At 40.1% G+C, this 12,104-nt stretch overlaps 1 protein-coding gene across 3 annotated transcripts in view; it reads right to left on the bottom strand.

The window, feature by feature from the left end:
• Nucleotides 1-12,104, bottom strand: part of Reep3 (receptor accessory protein 3) — a 55,650-nt gene that overhangs the window by 16,031 nt on the left and 27,515 nt on the right. For all 3 annotated transcript variants that reach the window (XM_013514852.1, XM_013514853.1, XM_013514854.1), the window contains exons 3-5: nt 7,508-7,584; nt 4,802-4,922; nt 4,522-4,635 (exon numbers count right to left, since the gene is read on the bottom strand). In XM_013514852.1, the coding sequence (XP_013370306.1) occupies nt 4,522-4,635; nt 4,802-4,922; nt 7,508-7,584 (312 nt within the window). The remainder of the gene's footprint in view (nt 1-4,521; nt 4,636-4,801; nt 4,923-7,507; nt 7,585-12,104) is intronic.

Below are 12,104 nucleotides of genomic sequence, written 5' to 3'. Positions count from 1 at the left end.
TTTTTTTGGACAGGGTTTCACTGTGTAGTCCAGGCTGGTCTTTAAGTCAGTATGTAACCCAGGCTGGCTTCAAACTTATCTTCCTGCCTCAGCTTCCCAAGTGCTGGGATCACAGGCATGTATTACCATGCCCAGTGCTGAAAGATATTTTTTACAAACTGTGTATTATAAAATTTTAAAATAATTCTCAAGTCTTACTAGTAGCTTTCTCGCAGTTTCTTCTTAAACTTGACCTATTTCCTATTTCAGTTTGAGTTTACTCATGGGTATGAACTGTCTGGTTCAGTGATTCTTCTACGATACAATTGTTTTCTGATGTCTCTGAGATGAAACTAATTTCAGCAACTTTAAAATAAACACAGTAGAACTTGGGGCGAACTGGTGCTAATGGTATACTGCCTTGGTATATTTAATAGCTATTTCTAATGAATGACACAGACTCCAGAGTGGAGTCTCTAACATCATGATGGGGAAGGCTACCTCATATCAGAGACTGTGACAAAGGGTCTGGACATCATTCACAAGCAAGGGCAATTCCAAAGTTGGTCTCAGCTGTGGGATATGTGCTTTGCAGTAGCAATTTAGATGATTTTTCTGCTCTCTGCTTTGTGCCCTTGTGGTGGAGAGAAGACTTTAAGGTGCTACACATATGATTAAAATCAGCTGGCGTGGTGACACACGCCTGTAATCCCAACACTTGGGAGGCTGAGGCAGGAGAATCATTGTGCGTTCGAGACCAGCCTGGGCTACAAAGTGAGCTCAAGGCCGGCCTGAACTGCACAGTGAGACCCTGTCTCAAAAAAAAAAAAAAAAAAAAAAAAAAATCAGTAAGCCCCTAAAAAGTAAACTAGAGAAATACAGGATTACTTTCCTAGTATTTTTTAACTAAAAGTCTTTCCTTTAGGTAATATTTAATTCACTAATAGAGGGTGGGGACCGTCCCCCAGCAACATGAGCTGGGATGACATTTTCAGTGAGTGAATACAGACATTAGCTACAGTCAATAGTAGCCTGTGAAGGCAGGGACTCTGTCTTTTTCCCTGCTGCATTCCTAGCATCTACTCTATAATAGGCATTCCATAGATGTTAAATAAATGGTGTGTAGCCATGTTAAATATTGATTGAAGCCAAGTATACAACATAATGAGAGAAAAAGGATAAAATAATATAGTGAGGACTGCTGACTTCTCATTGGGTATGGAAGTAGTACACTTAAGTTAAAATAAAATAAGTACCTCTCTAAACAATCACAGTATGTAGAAAGGTGTCTCACACAATAGCTGGATTGCAAACCATGTTTAAGCACTAAAGTAGGGAGGATAAAAGAATTTTCTTCCATCTGGTATTTTGGTACTGGGAATCAAACTCTGGACCTTGTGCTTGCCAGGCAGGCGCCGCGCCGCTGAGCTTCGTCCCCAGCCCTTTTCTTCCATCGTTAGTAAAACGAGGACCTAAACTATGTCTGTTTTTTTTTTTTTTCCCCCTGGTACTGGGAATTGAACTCACGACCTTGTGCTTGCCAGGCAGGCACTGTGCTGCTGAGCTAAATCCCCAGCCCCCTGGTTTTTTTTTTTTTTTTTTTAATATGTCTGTTTTTTAAACAGTTTTTCAAGTTGAAATTTAATTTGCAGTTTTTCTCCACAGAACCATGTTGAATAATGCTTTTAAGTATGAAATATTCAGAAAGCATCTTAATTTGGGTGAAAATAAATACATGTGGTTGGTTGGTAAAGCAAAACAATGCTCAACTGTGTAACTAATGGAAAACAAGCTTTTATTCCTTTTCTCTTCAGACACCCGCAGACACGGCCGCTTGGAACTCTGCGCTCCCCACTGTGCCGGGCGAGGACTCCAGTCCCTCTGCCCCCCTCCCCGCCTCTCCCACCCTCCCAACACTGCGGAGGTCAAATCCTCTGCGTTCTCACTGACGCTGTGTAGATGCTGTTCACTGCTGGCCTGAGCCAGGCTTCCTATGACATTGCCTTTCTTATGTAATGTCTGCTTTTCCCAAAGCTAATGATTATGCCTTTATTACCCCATCGGCTCAGTCATCTTGCCCTCCCTCTTTACACTGGTTCAAATACATTTTTCATGGTGTTGGAGGCTGACGTGCAGCTGCATCGGTACCAGCTGTCTCTCTGCAGTGAGGCTGCCCATTGGTCACGCCGTGCGCTTGGCTGGTTTAACTATCTTTCCTGCATAGTATAAATCTCTTAGGCCTCCCATAACATACACTCCTCCCAGAGACATCCTTCCTGACACCTTCCACCTGTTGCAGCCTGTGCTGGGGTCTATACTTTGCACTTGGTGAGTAGCACCCTTTCTTGGCATTCTGCCATCTGCCACAGTGTTGGATAGCCTGCTTCCAGGAGCCCACTGGATGCTTTTTTTTAAGTTCCCTAGCTCTGGAAGGACATACCTACCTTGAAGTATTTCCAGTAGGTAAAATTTGAGATTTCACATGTGTCAAATTAAAAACGTTACTCTAACGTTTTTAAATTAAAAATGTTACTCTAACGTACACACATGACTCAGACTTCACCACTGTGGAACCTGAGGTGAAAATCCTGGGTGGTATCACTCTGTCTCCCAGCTCCTACTGTCCCCATTTAGAAATGCAATGCCACTCTGATTCTAGATCATTTGAATGTGATATGCTATTTATCTTCGGAATTTTTAAAATCCTCTCTTTATCTTTGGTGTTTTGGCGTATCCAAAGACTTCACTTAGAGTTGGTCTTTCTTTTCATTAATTGTGCTGGGACCTGTGCAGCCTTTTCCAATGTGGAGACCTGTGCTCTTCACTTCCAGAATGTTACTGGAATATTAATGTAGTATTACTTTTTCCTTGATGTTTGTATTTTTTTTCTCTTTTGAGAATTCTTAGCTATTGAATATTGGATCTCCTGGATGACCTTTTTTGACAGATATAGAAATCAAGAGTGCATTTTTATTAAGCTGAAAATTTTGCTATTTTAGTATTTATTTATGGACTTATCTTTAATAAAAGAAGCTTTAAAAGTCAAAGAACAGGGCTGGGGATGTAGCTCAGTGGCACAAGTGCCTGCCTGGCAAGCGCAAGGACCTGAGTTCAATCTCTGGTACCAAAAACAAAAAACAAACAACAACAACAACAACAACAAAAAAAGAAAATAACCGGCAAACTATATAGGGGTGTAGCTCACTGATATAATACTTGTATGCAAGTGGCCCTGGAGTCAATCCCCAGCTCCATAAAAACAACACAATTAAAAAAACCAGCTATCATATATAGAGAGATATATGTACATATCTAGTGAATAAATGTCCGTTTAATTCTCACCACAGCACTACTAGGTACATACAGTAGTAATCCAATTCTCTGACTGTTGATTGTATTAGTTTTGACAGGCGTGCCTAAGATCTCTGCTAAGTCAGAGCACCCTCACTCTCCACTCCTCACCCTTTTGGTCATGTACAGTCACCTCTGAACTGGAATACTTCTTTCCACTGTGTTGTTATTTTAGCTCACAATGACTCAAACAGCCTGATCTAAAAGCTGAACATGGGCTGGGGATTTAGTTCAGCTGCACAGCACCTGCCTGGCAAGCGCAAGGTCATGAGTTCAATTCCCAGTACCGGAAAAAAAAAAAAAAAAAAAAAAAAAAAATTAAAAGCTGAACACTTTATTCTTCATTTAACTTAGTAGCAGTAAGTTAAAATTTTTACTTGAAGTGAAATAGATACATGATATTGATGTTTACAGGACTCTCATGATATGGAAGCAAGCACTGTACTTTTATATGTGCTCTTAGCAATAGGTATAGTACCCTGATTTATATGTGAAGCAAATAACACAGAAATTAAGTAAATTGCCTGTGGTTACTTAGAAAGTCACACTCAGCATTTTCCGGATATGAAGCCTGTTTTCTTTCCCTATATCACACACTAAAATCAATTATGCTATGGTATTTAAAATAAACCACACCAGTTACTACATGCAAAGAAATCCAAAAGCTATAATGCAATTTTCACAGAAGGCACTGGCTTGCAAACACAGCAAATAACATTAGTGATTGACTAAGTAAAATTTTAAGTTTTAAGAACAGATTATTCTCATGCCTTATTTTGAATGATCAGTTACCTCAAACTGATTGGAGGAGAAGTGCAGAAGTAAGCCAGAAATCCTACAAGATATCACCATGGAGAGAGAAAACACCAAAGACAGAGAAAGAAGAATAGTCATCTTTACTTGAGGTGATTTATTCAGACTACCTCAAGGTTAAAAGGTGGGAAAGTCATGACAAAATGACATTTTCAGATATGTTTTATTTATTAACTAACGTTTTGTCATCAACTAAGAGTTTTAAAATATTGAATATTTATGAAAAACAATGTTAAAATCTCTAAAACTATCAGCCTAGTATTAGAATAAATATCATGCAAATGCCTAGCATAATTTTATAACGGTTTGAAACAAAAAAAACTATTTTATCTGTAGATTTAATGTGATAGTAGATAAAAAAAGATAAATGAAAATTACCTTCACTGCTGCAGTGACAGCAGCAGTAGCTGCTAAGTTTAAACCTTGTCGCCCAAAGTTTACCATAGTCTCATAGCCTCGTTCCTTGGCCTGTACAATATAATCATCAATTTCCTGTGGAAACAAACATAAAAGCAACCAGAGATGTTAATTTTGTTATAAACAATGTTAAAAAGCCAAAAAGTAGGACTTTCTTACCTTATAGTAGTTTCACAAAATAAAGCATATATCCACAAACACTTCTAAAAAATGATTTGTGGAAATAATTTATATATCTTACCCTTTCTTTTGAAGAAAGAAGTGGATGAAGGAATTTTTTATATATTAAACTTGCTCCTTTGGTATGGGGACAGAGCAGCCATAAGACAAAAGCAATCTTCAGCTCATAGTACAAGGGAAACCTAACAGGAAAAAACGAAGGGGAAAAGAAAACTGTTGGTGAAAAATAAAACTACAAACAATGTAGACATTTTTTAAAAAAGTTTAGTCACTGTGTTCAGTTTTTATACATAAAAGTTGGTGATCAGGGAAACAATCATGATGCAGCTGACAAATTATCTTACCCTTGGATGAGTTAACCCAAAAGTGAACTGATACCCACAGGGATTCACACCTTCTGGTACCAGATTCTTCCTTTGGCACAAGTCCAGGCAAGCTGCCAAACTACAACAGGTAAGAGGGTGATAACAGCATGTAACCTGGGGTACAGTGGCAGAGGCCTGTAACCCTGCCACTTGGGAGGCTTAGATAGGAGAACTGTGGGTGAACTCTTGCAGGAATACACGACACACCTCCGAACACCAGGGCGCAACTTTACATGCTCCAGGTGCACGCTGTTTACCCCAAATGCACATTCCTGATCTTGCTCACAACTTCCAGAAAACTTCCTTTCCAATCTCATTTAGCCAGCACTTCAAATTTTACTTGGGATTGAAAGGCAATTGGCGTGGGCGTAGACTAGGAATTAGGGTTAAACACTCAGGGTCTTTTATATTTTTGGTACCGGGAATCAAACTCAGGGCCTCAGGCTGGTGCTGGGCCACGGAGCTATATCCCTGGCCCCTACTCATGGCCTTTTCATGTGACCCCGCAGTACCTTCCCTGTAGGCAGAACACACTTCCCCAACCAATGACTACATTCAGCTGCGTGGCTTGCTCTAATCAACAGAACGAGATGGTGACACAGGTCACATGCAAACAGAAGCGTTAAATGCCCCTTGATTCTACTAGCCCAGTGCTCTCAACTCTTGCGTTAGGTTTCTGCCTCTGCCATGCGAAGAGCTGCTGCTTCCGCCTTGCTGCTGAGCTGAGAAGGCACTGAAAACTAAGCTGAGCCCAGCAAAGCTGCAGTCAGCTCTTCTTGCTCAAGTACCTTGTTGTTCTAACCCACTGTGTTTTAAAGGGCTGTCTGCTACCGCACTAGATGTCAACTAACATCTCAGGAAAGGCCGTGCACCTTGTGGCCCAGGAGGCACCCAGTTACACAGTGACCTCATCAAGGCTGGGTTCTTCTGCAAAGGAGGACAGGGAGGGAGGAGGCAGTGAGGTCTGACCATGTGTAGTCAACAAAGCATCTCTGCCACAGAGGAGTTGGTCAACTTTCAATATTCATGCTTGTGTTTTTCTTCCCTTTCAAAAACTGTATACAGGCTACATTTTAAATCAGAAAAAATGAGAAGATTTAAAACAAAATTTGAAACTTAAAGACACAAGCATGGTTTGGAATCTGTGTTCTACCACTTAGAAACAAAAAAAGAATTCTCTCTCAAACCTCTACTCCAAAAACGTAACAGGTAAATGAATGGATTGGGACTGAGGAAAATACATGTCATGTAAGATAGGGCCTACGAGAGGTATGGAGTGTGTGCTTAGCCCCCCTTGTCCCATCAAAATAAAACAAAAAGAAAGACAGGTGCAGATACCGAGAAATTCAGAAATAAGGGCAGGTTGTGAAGGTTTAGGTCCAGTGACTTCTGTTTTTGCTCCTAGCCAATCCAATGGGGCCCAGTGTGCCCCAGGAACCTGAGAATGCGAAGTGGGAAAGCGCTCAAAGAGAGAACAGTGAAGGTGTGATGCGGACACAAAGGAGAACAGAAGCTGCAAGTGACTAAGAGCAAACACAAGAACGGAGACGTTTAAGTGATGCCCACAGGTGCTGCTGAGTGACTTTTGTTGGGCTGCATTTGGTAGCCCAGGTGAAGAAATGACGAACGACAACTTGGTTAATTTAGGCTGAAGTTTATGTGTTTAGAGTATTGAATCCTGGCAAGGTCGCAAGTTACATACTGAGAAGGAAGGCCTCCCTCAAGTGATGGCAGAGGTGGAAATGAAATACAGCACAGAGACGTTTGAATTGTTCCATTAAGTACTGGAAAAATGTTAAATCCCCAAGGAAATAAACATGCTGCAACTCCGCCTCATGCCGTGTGGAACGGGGTAGCTGAGGAGCTGGTACTGAGTGGATGACGACATGGAGGCTTTCCAATCTGAGTGTCTGCAGATGAGAATTTTAAGCATGGGGAGGAAATGCTCAAATCACACGTGGGTTTCAGAAGAGAAGTCACTTAGGGAGTGATCAGGAAAGGGATCTGAAGTCATCGGTACAGGAAAGGGATGATGCCAGCCCAGCTTCTCTACTCCCAGGTCCCGCATAGAGAGTGTGGGAGGTTGGCAGAGTGGCACCGGGAGCAGCGAACCGCCTTCATGCAGGCGTGGGGGCTACAAAAAGTAACGTGTGTCGGGGAAGCAGATGAAGACCATGGGAGGCTGGATAATTACAACTTGGTGAAATTCACTTTGTTATTAACAAAAGCAGGATAAGAACTCAGGACACAGGGGGCTGGGGATTTAGCTCAGCGGCAAAGCGCCTGCCTGGCAAGCGCAAGGTCGTGAGTTCGTGTTCCCGGTACCGGGAAAAAAAAAAAAAAAAAGAACTCAGGACACAAGGAAACGGAAACGAGGGGGAGGGCCTAGTAACAGAACTTACCAAGCAACCGTGTGATCCGCTATTGTTTCAATCACGGTGTACAGAGCGAAAACAATCCAGTACATCATCCAGCGCACCTGGAAGTGGGACAAACACTCAGGGAACAATGAACTGAAATTACCTGCAACCTGAATAATCTCACAGATGATGGTTCAGTTTTCAAGTTTTCAGGTTTGAATGCCTCATGTCATTATAACTGCAGTCCTTTTCCTTTCCCCCGGCCCCCGGCCCCATCCGGACCAGGAATCGAACTCACGACGTTGCGCTTGCCAGGCAGGCGCTGTGCCGCTGAGCTAAATCCCCAGCCCCCATAACTGCAGTCTTGAGATAAATGAATAGAAGAGTAGCAGGTCTCCCGGGCCTGACACAGTATTATATACTTAGGAATCTAAATCAAAGAATTAGGAAAGTATGAAATGTTTTTCTTAATTGGAGGAAAGCTCTTTAAACTATGGCATCTACAAATTTACTGATAAAGATTATCAGCTATATATTATTACATAATAATATAGTAAAATATGGTACATCTAATCTTCATTAGTCTGTAAAAATCTTATTTCTTCATACAAAGAAATTAAAAAACCAAAGACCAATCCTGGGATTGCTAATTCTATTAATGATACAGTTGTAACGCCAGTCACTAGTTTGAGAGTCCGAGATTCGCGTCCTCTTGCTCTTTCCGTCAGATAAGCCTGTGAACTGACCACCTTCCCCCTTCCACTCCCATTCCATGCTGGCAGCTCGGGACACACTTACTGGACCCCCGGACTGGGTCATCCTCACTGGCCCCTGACTCTGGAATCTCTTGGCTCCAGTGCTTTTCATAGGCTGTTGCCAGATGAATTGTTCTTGCATTTATTTTCCCCAGTTTACATCTTTCCCCTATCTCAGTAGATAGACGTTCCTATTTCTCAAGCAGGTTTAAATTTCATCCATCTCTGCTCTTTTGCTCAATAACATAATAATAGCACATACATAACACCATGCTAATCATGGGCTAGGGACTGCTAAGTCTAACCACATCTTAGTAACTTTACATCATTATGAAGGAGAAAATATAATTATTTCCATTTCATATAAGAGAGTCATGGCAAAGAGAGGTAAAATAACTTATACAGTGTCATTTAACAGGGGTTTGCTTGATTTGCAATTGGCTAATCAAGTATAGAATGCAGAGAGAAAACTAAGGAATTGCTGACTGTGGGGTACAAGGATAACCATCACTTCTTGTTCTTATTACAGTCACTGCCCCCCCTCCCCATTTTAGGTCCTTATAAGCAGTGAGAATATTGGTCTATTTAGCTTTTTTGGGGGGTAGGGTATTGGGGATCAAACCCAGAACTCCATTCATGTTGGGCAATCTGTCACTGAGCTACATCTCCAAGCCCTAACCATTTAGTTTTCATTTAGATGTTTGTTTGGATATTTCACAGACAACATAAGACTATAACTTGTGTAGTTTTTACAGTTTTCCATTCATATGGGCAAATCAATTAACAAGAGCTACAAATAACTTTTTAAGCAATTTTATTATAAAATATGAACAATGCTACTTTATGGAGAATCATGAAAGTTTCAAAAATTGCCAAAAGAAAATAATAGGGTATATTATATCTGAAATGTGAGGAAGTTGATTTATAAGATTTTCACCGCAAATTAAAAAAAAAACAAAAACAGTAAATGTTCTCTTAAGTATTTTACTTTTCATGACTATATCTCTCATGCTACCAGTTTCAAGCTTTTGTCCAAGGGTGGGGAATTTTCTTCCAGGGCTGAAACCCTATGTGTGCTTTTGCGTGTGTTGTGTTTTTATTTCCTTTCTACTCTATCCTTACCCTTTTCGAAGGGGGAAGTGATGTTCCTCCATGTGAGTTCACTCAGTTAGCCCTTCCAAATCAAAACACTAAGTTAGTATCTCGACTGTATTCACAAGGTTATCTTTCACCCTGATTAGCTGTAGGCCTCTTCCCAGAAAAGACATGAAGGAAAATGACTGCAGAGAGAAGCTATATTTTTATAGAGCTAGAAGGGATCCTGGAGCCAAGTAAGCTTTTTAAAACTAAATAATTCTCTACTGAAGAAAAAAAAAACCCCAAAAACATTACAGGAGCAACTGTTCTGGGTGGGCTGCCATCCACTCAACTACCCGAGGACTCTTGGGGAGACTCCAAGAAATCCCGGGGCTCCCTAGGGTAGATTTTAAAAGCAAGTATTAACGTGGGGAACTCCTCTTGCTGTTCTCAGGGCCAAATTAAATAAGTCACTCTAAGCCACTCAGCCAGGAAACGGCAGAAGGAAGCCCTGTCCACCCTCTAACCTGAACAATGCGTTTTTTCAACAAGTGGCTGCTACCAGACCACCCAGATCCCCAGAATCCCTGGACCTCTCCCTTTCCTCCACATAGCACAGGGATTTCAGTATAAATATTATCTACCACCTCTTTCCAGGGAAAATGGAAGCTTAATTTAAATTTGGTTCTTCCTATACAGTAGATAGGTCAGCAAACTATTAGAAAAATAGAAGTATTTCAGTGAAGGTTGGTATTTTTCATTATGTCACATTTTCATTACTTCACAACCATCACTATGAGTAGCACTCCCCACACTGACACAATTTACTGTTAATAGAGCTCAGTGTAGATGAAAGGGATAGTACAAAAAAAAAAAAAAAAAAAAAAAAAAACTAAATGACAAGAAAAGGGATAGTACAAAGCGCCTGCCTAGCAAGTGCAAGGTCCTGAGTTCGATTCCCAGTACCAAAATAAATAAATAAATAAATAAATTAAAAAATAGAAAGGGATAGTACATACAGAGAGTAGCTGTGTGCTGGTATCCTGGAATGGCTAGCTGTCCTCGGTACAAAGATTACTTTTGAAATCTTATTAATGGGACTACTTATAAATATGTGGGCAATGTTTGGAAAAACCTTGTGAGGATATATATATATTTTTTGGTGAGGATATTTAATATTGTCAAAATTTAAAAGGAAAAACAAGAAAAGAAAGATGCCACAGTTTTAGTTAAACAAAACAGAACTACCAAACAAGAAACTAGCTAATCAATAAGGTAATCAATCATGCCTTGGGGCATTGATTAGAATTTTATATAAGTAAAACTTAACAAATTCTTTGGCAATCAGCTCTCTTGAACTTATGGATTTCTCATTCTTCCTATAAGAAATATGGACTTTACAGTTGAATCCAGGCAATAATTAAATGTAATTCAATGAGCATGTGTTATTCATGAGACCAACCATGAAGAATTATCCTTGAAAATCTATTGCTTAATTTTTTTTTTCATTAATGGATTTGGTTGGGATTTTATATGAAGTGATTATTCGGCAAAGTTTTTTTTTTTTTAATGAAAACTATACCTCAAGGCCATAAAACCTACTATTTACGGTTTTGCCCAGGTAGCAGAAAGAAGTCAAAGACAAAACAGAAAAAAAAGCAAGTTACAATATTATAAGTATAATCAAACATGTGAAGATTGAGAAAACATTCTAACTCAACTGAAAACATCAATAAGAAAATGCAGTACTCACCCTAAACATTGGCAGGAAAACAATCACACTGGTAATAGTATGGATAGACAGTCATCCTACTTTATCTGCAGGGTAATTTTCCATGATCCCTGCAGATGCCAAAATCTGCAGATTCTCAAGCCCATTACATAAGATGGCATATCTACATATAACCTATGCACATCTTCCCACAGACTTAAAAAAATGTTTGTAATTTTTCCCCCAAATATTTTCAGTCTATAGTTGACTGAATCCAAGCATAGAGAATTTGGAGAGCTGAGTACATATAACAAAATACAATAGACACACTTGCTATTAAAACGTTATTCCAATAAAAGTCAGTTACTTAACAGGTGACTTTAACGAATCACAATCCACCCTTTCAAATTACTGCGGAAATAGCCACTAACACTGTTTTTTCAGTACAAATTTATGGTGTGGGAAAATGGCAACAAATAGTACTTTGTCCACTTCAGAAACAACTGGTAAAATCAGGAAACTTGTTCATGAAAACAATGAATGAGAAAGCAGTGCCCAATTTTTCTTAAAATCCTCTTTGATCATCTTATTCTGTAATGCAGTGGTGGTGGACCCATGGCATGCGTGCCTGTGTGGGCTGTTGGTATCACTGAAAGCTCTAAAAGGATTGCCATCACTGCTACAACCGCACTCTCAGTGGTAAACATTTTCAACACAAATGAAAATTCACTTTCAGGGTTGGGGATACAGCTCAGTGGCACAACTGCCTGCTTGGCAAGCACAAGGTCCTAAGTTCTATTCCCAGTACCAAAAAAAAAACCAAAAAAACAAAAAAACAAAAAAACAAAAACTTTCAGAAGGAGGGTGCGGATTAGAGGAAAAGGTGCTCACAGGGCAGAGAGGAGTGCCTCAATGCTCCCTGATACTTCTGTGTCACCTAGTTGATGATCATAGCAGACTGTGAAAAAGAAAGAAAAATGTTATGCTCGATCCTGGAGAAGTAAGTTCTCCAACAAGATGCCCTGAAGAGGTAAGAGCACTACGAGGCACCCTACCCACACCTTTCTTTTTTTTTTTTTTTTTTCTCCGGTACCGG

This window comes from Chinchilla lanigera, unplaced genomic scaffold, assembly GCF_000276665.1.
Source record: "Chinchilla lanigera isolate Chin_1 unplaced genomic scaffold, ChiLan1.0 scaffold00024, whole genome shotgun sequence".
Classification (NCBI taxonomy): domain Eukaryota; kingdom Metazoa; phylum Chordata; class Mammalia; order Rodentia; family Chinchillidae; genus Chinchilla; species Chinchilla lanigera.
Note: the sequence above shows the minus strand (reverse complement) of the source record. Positions and strands in the feature narration are given on the sequence as shown.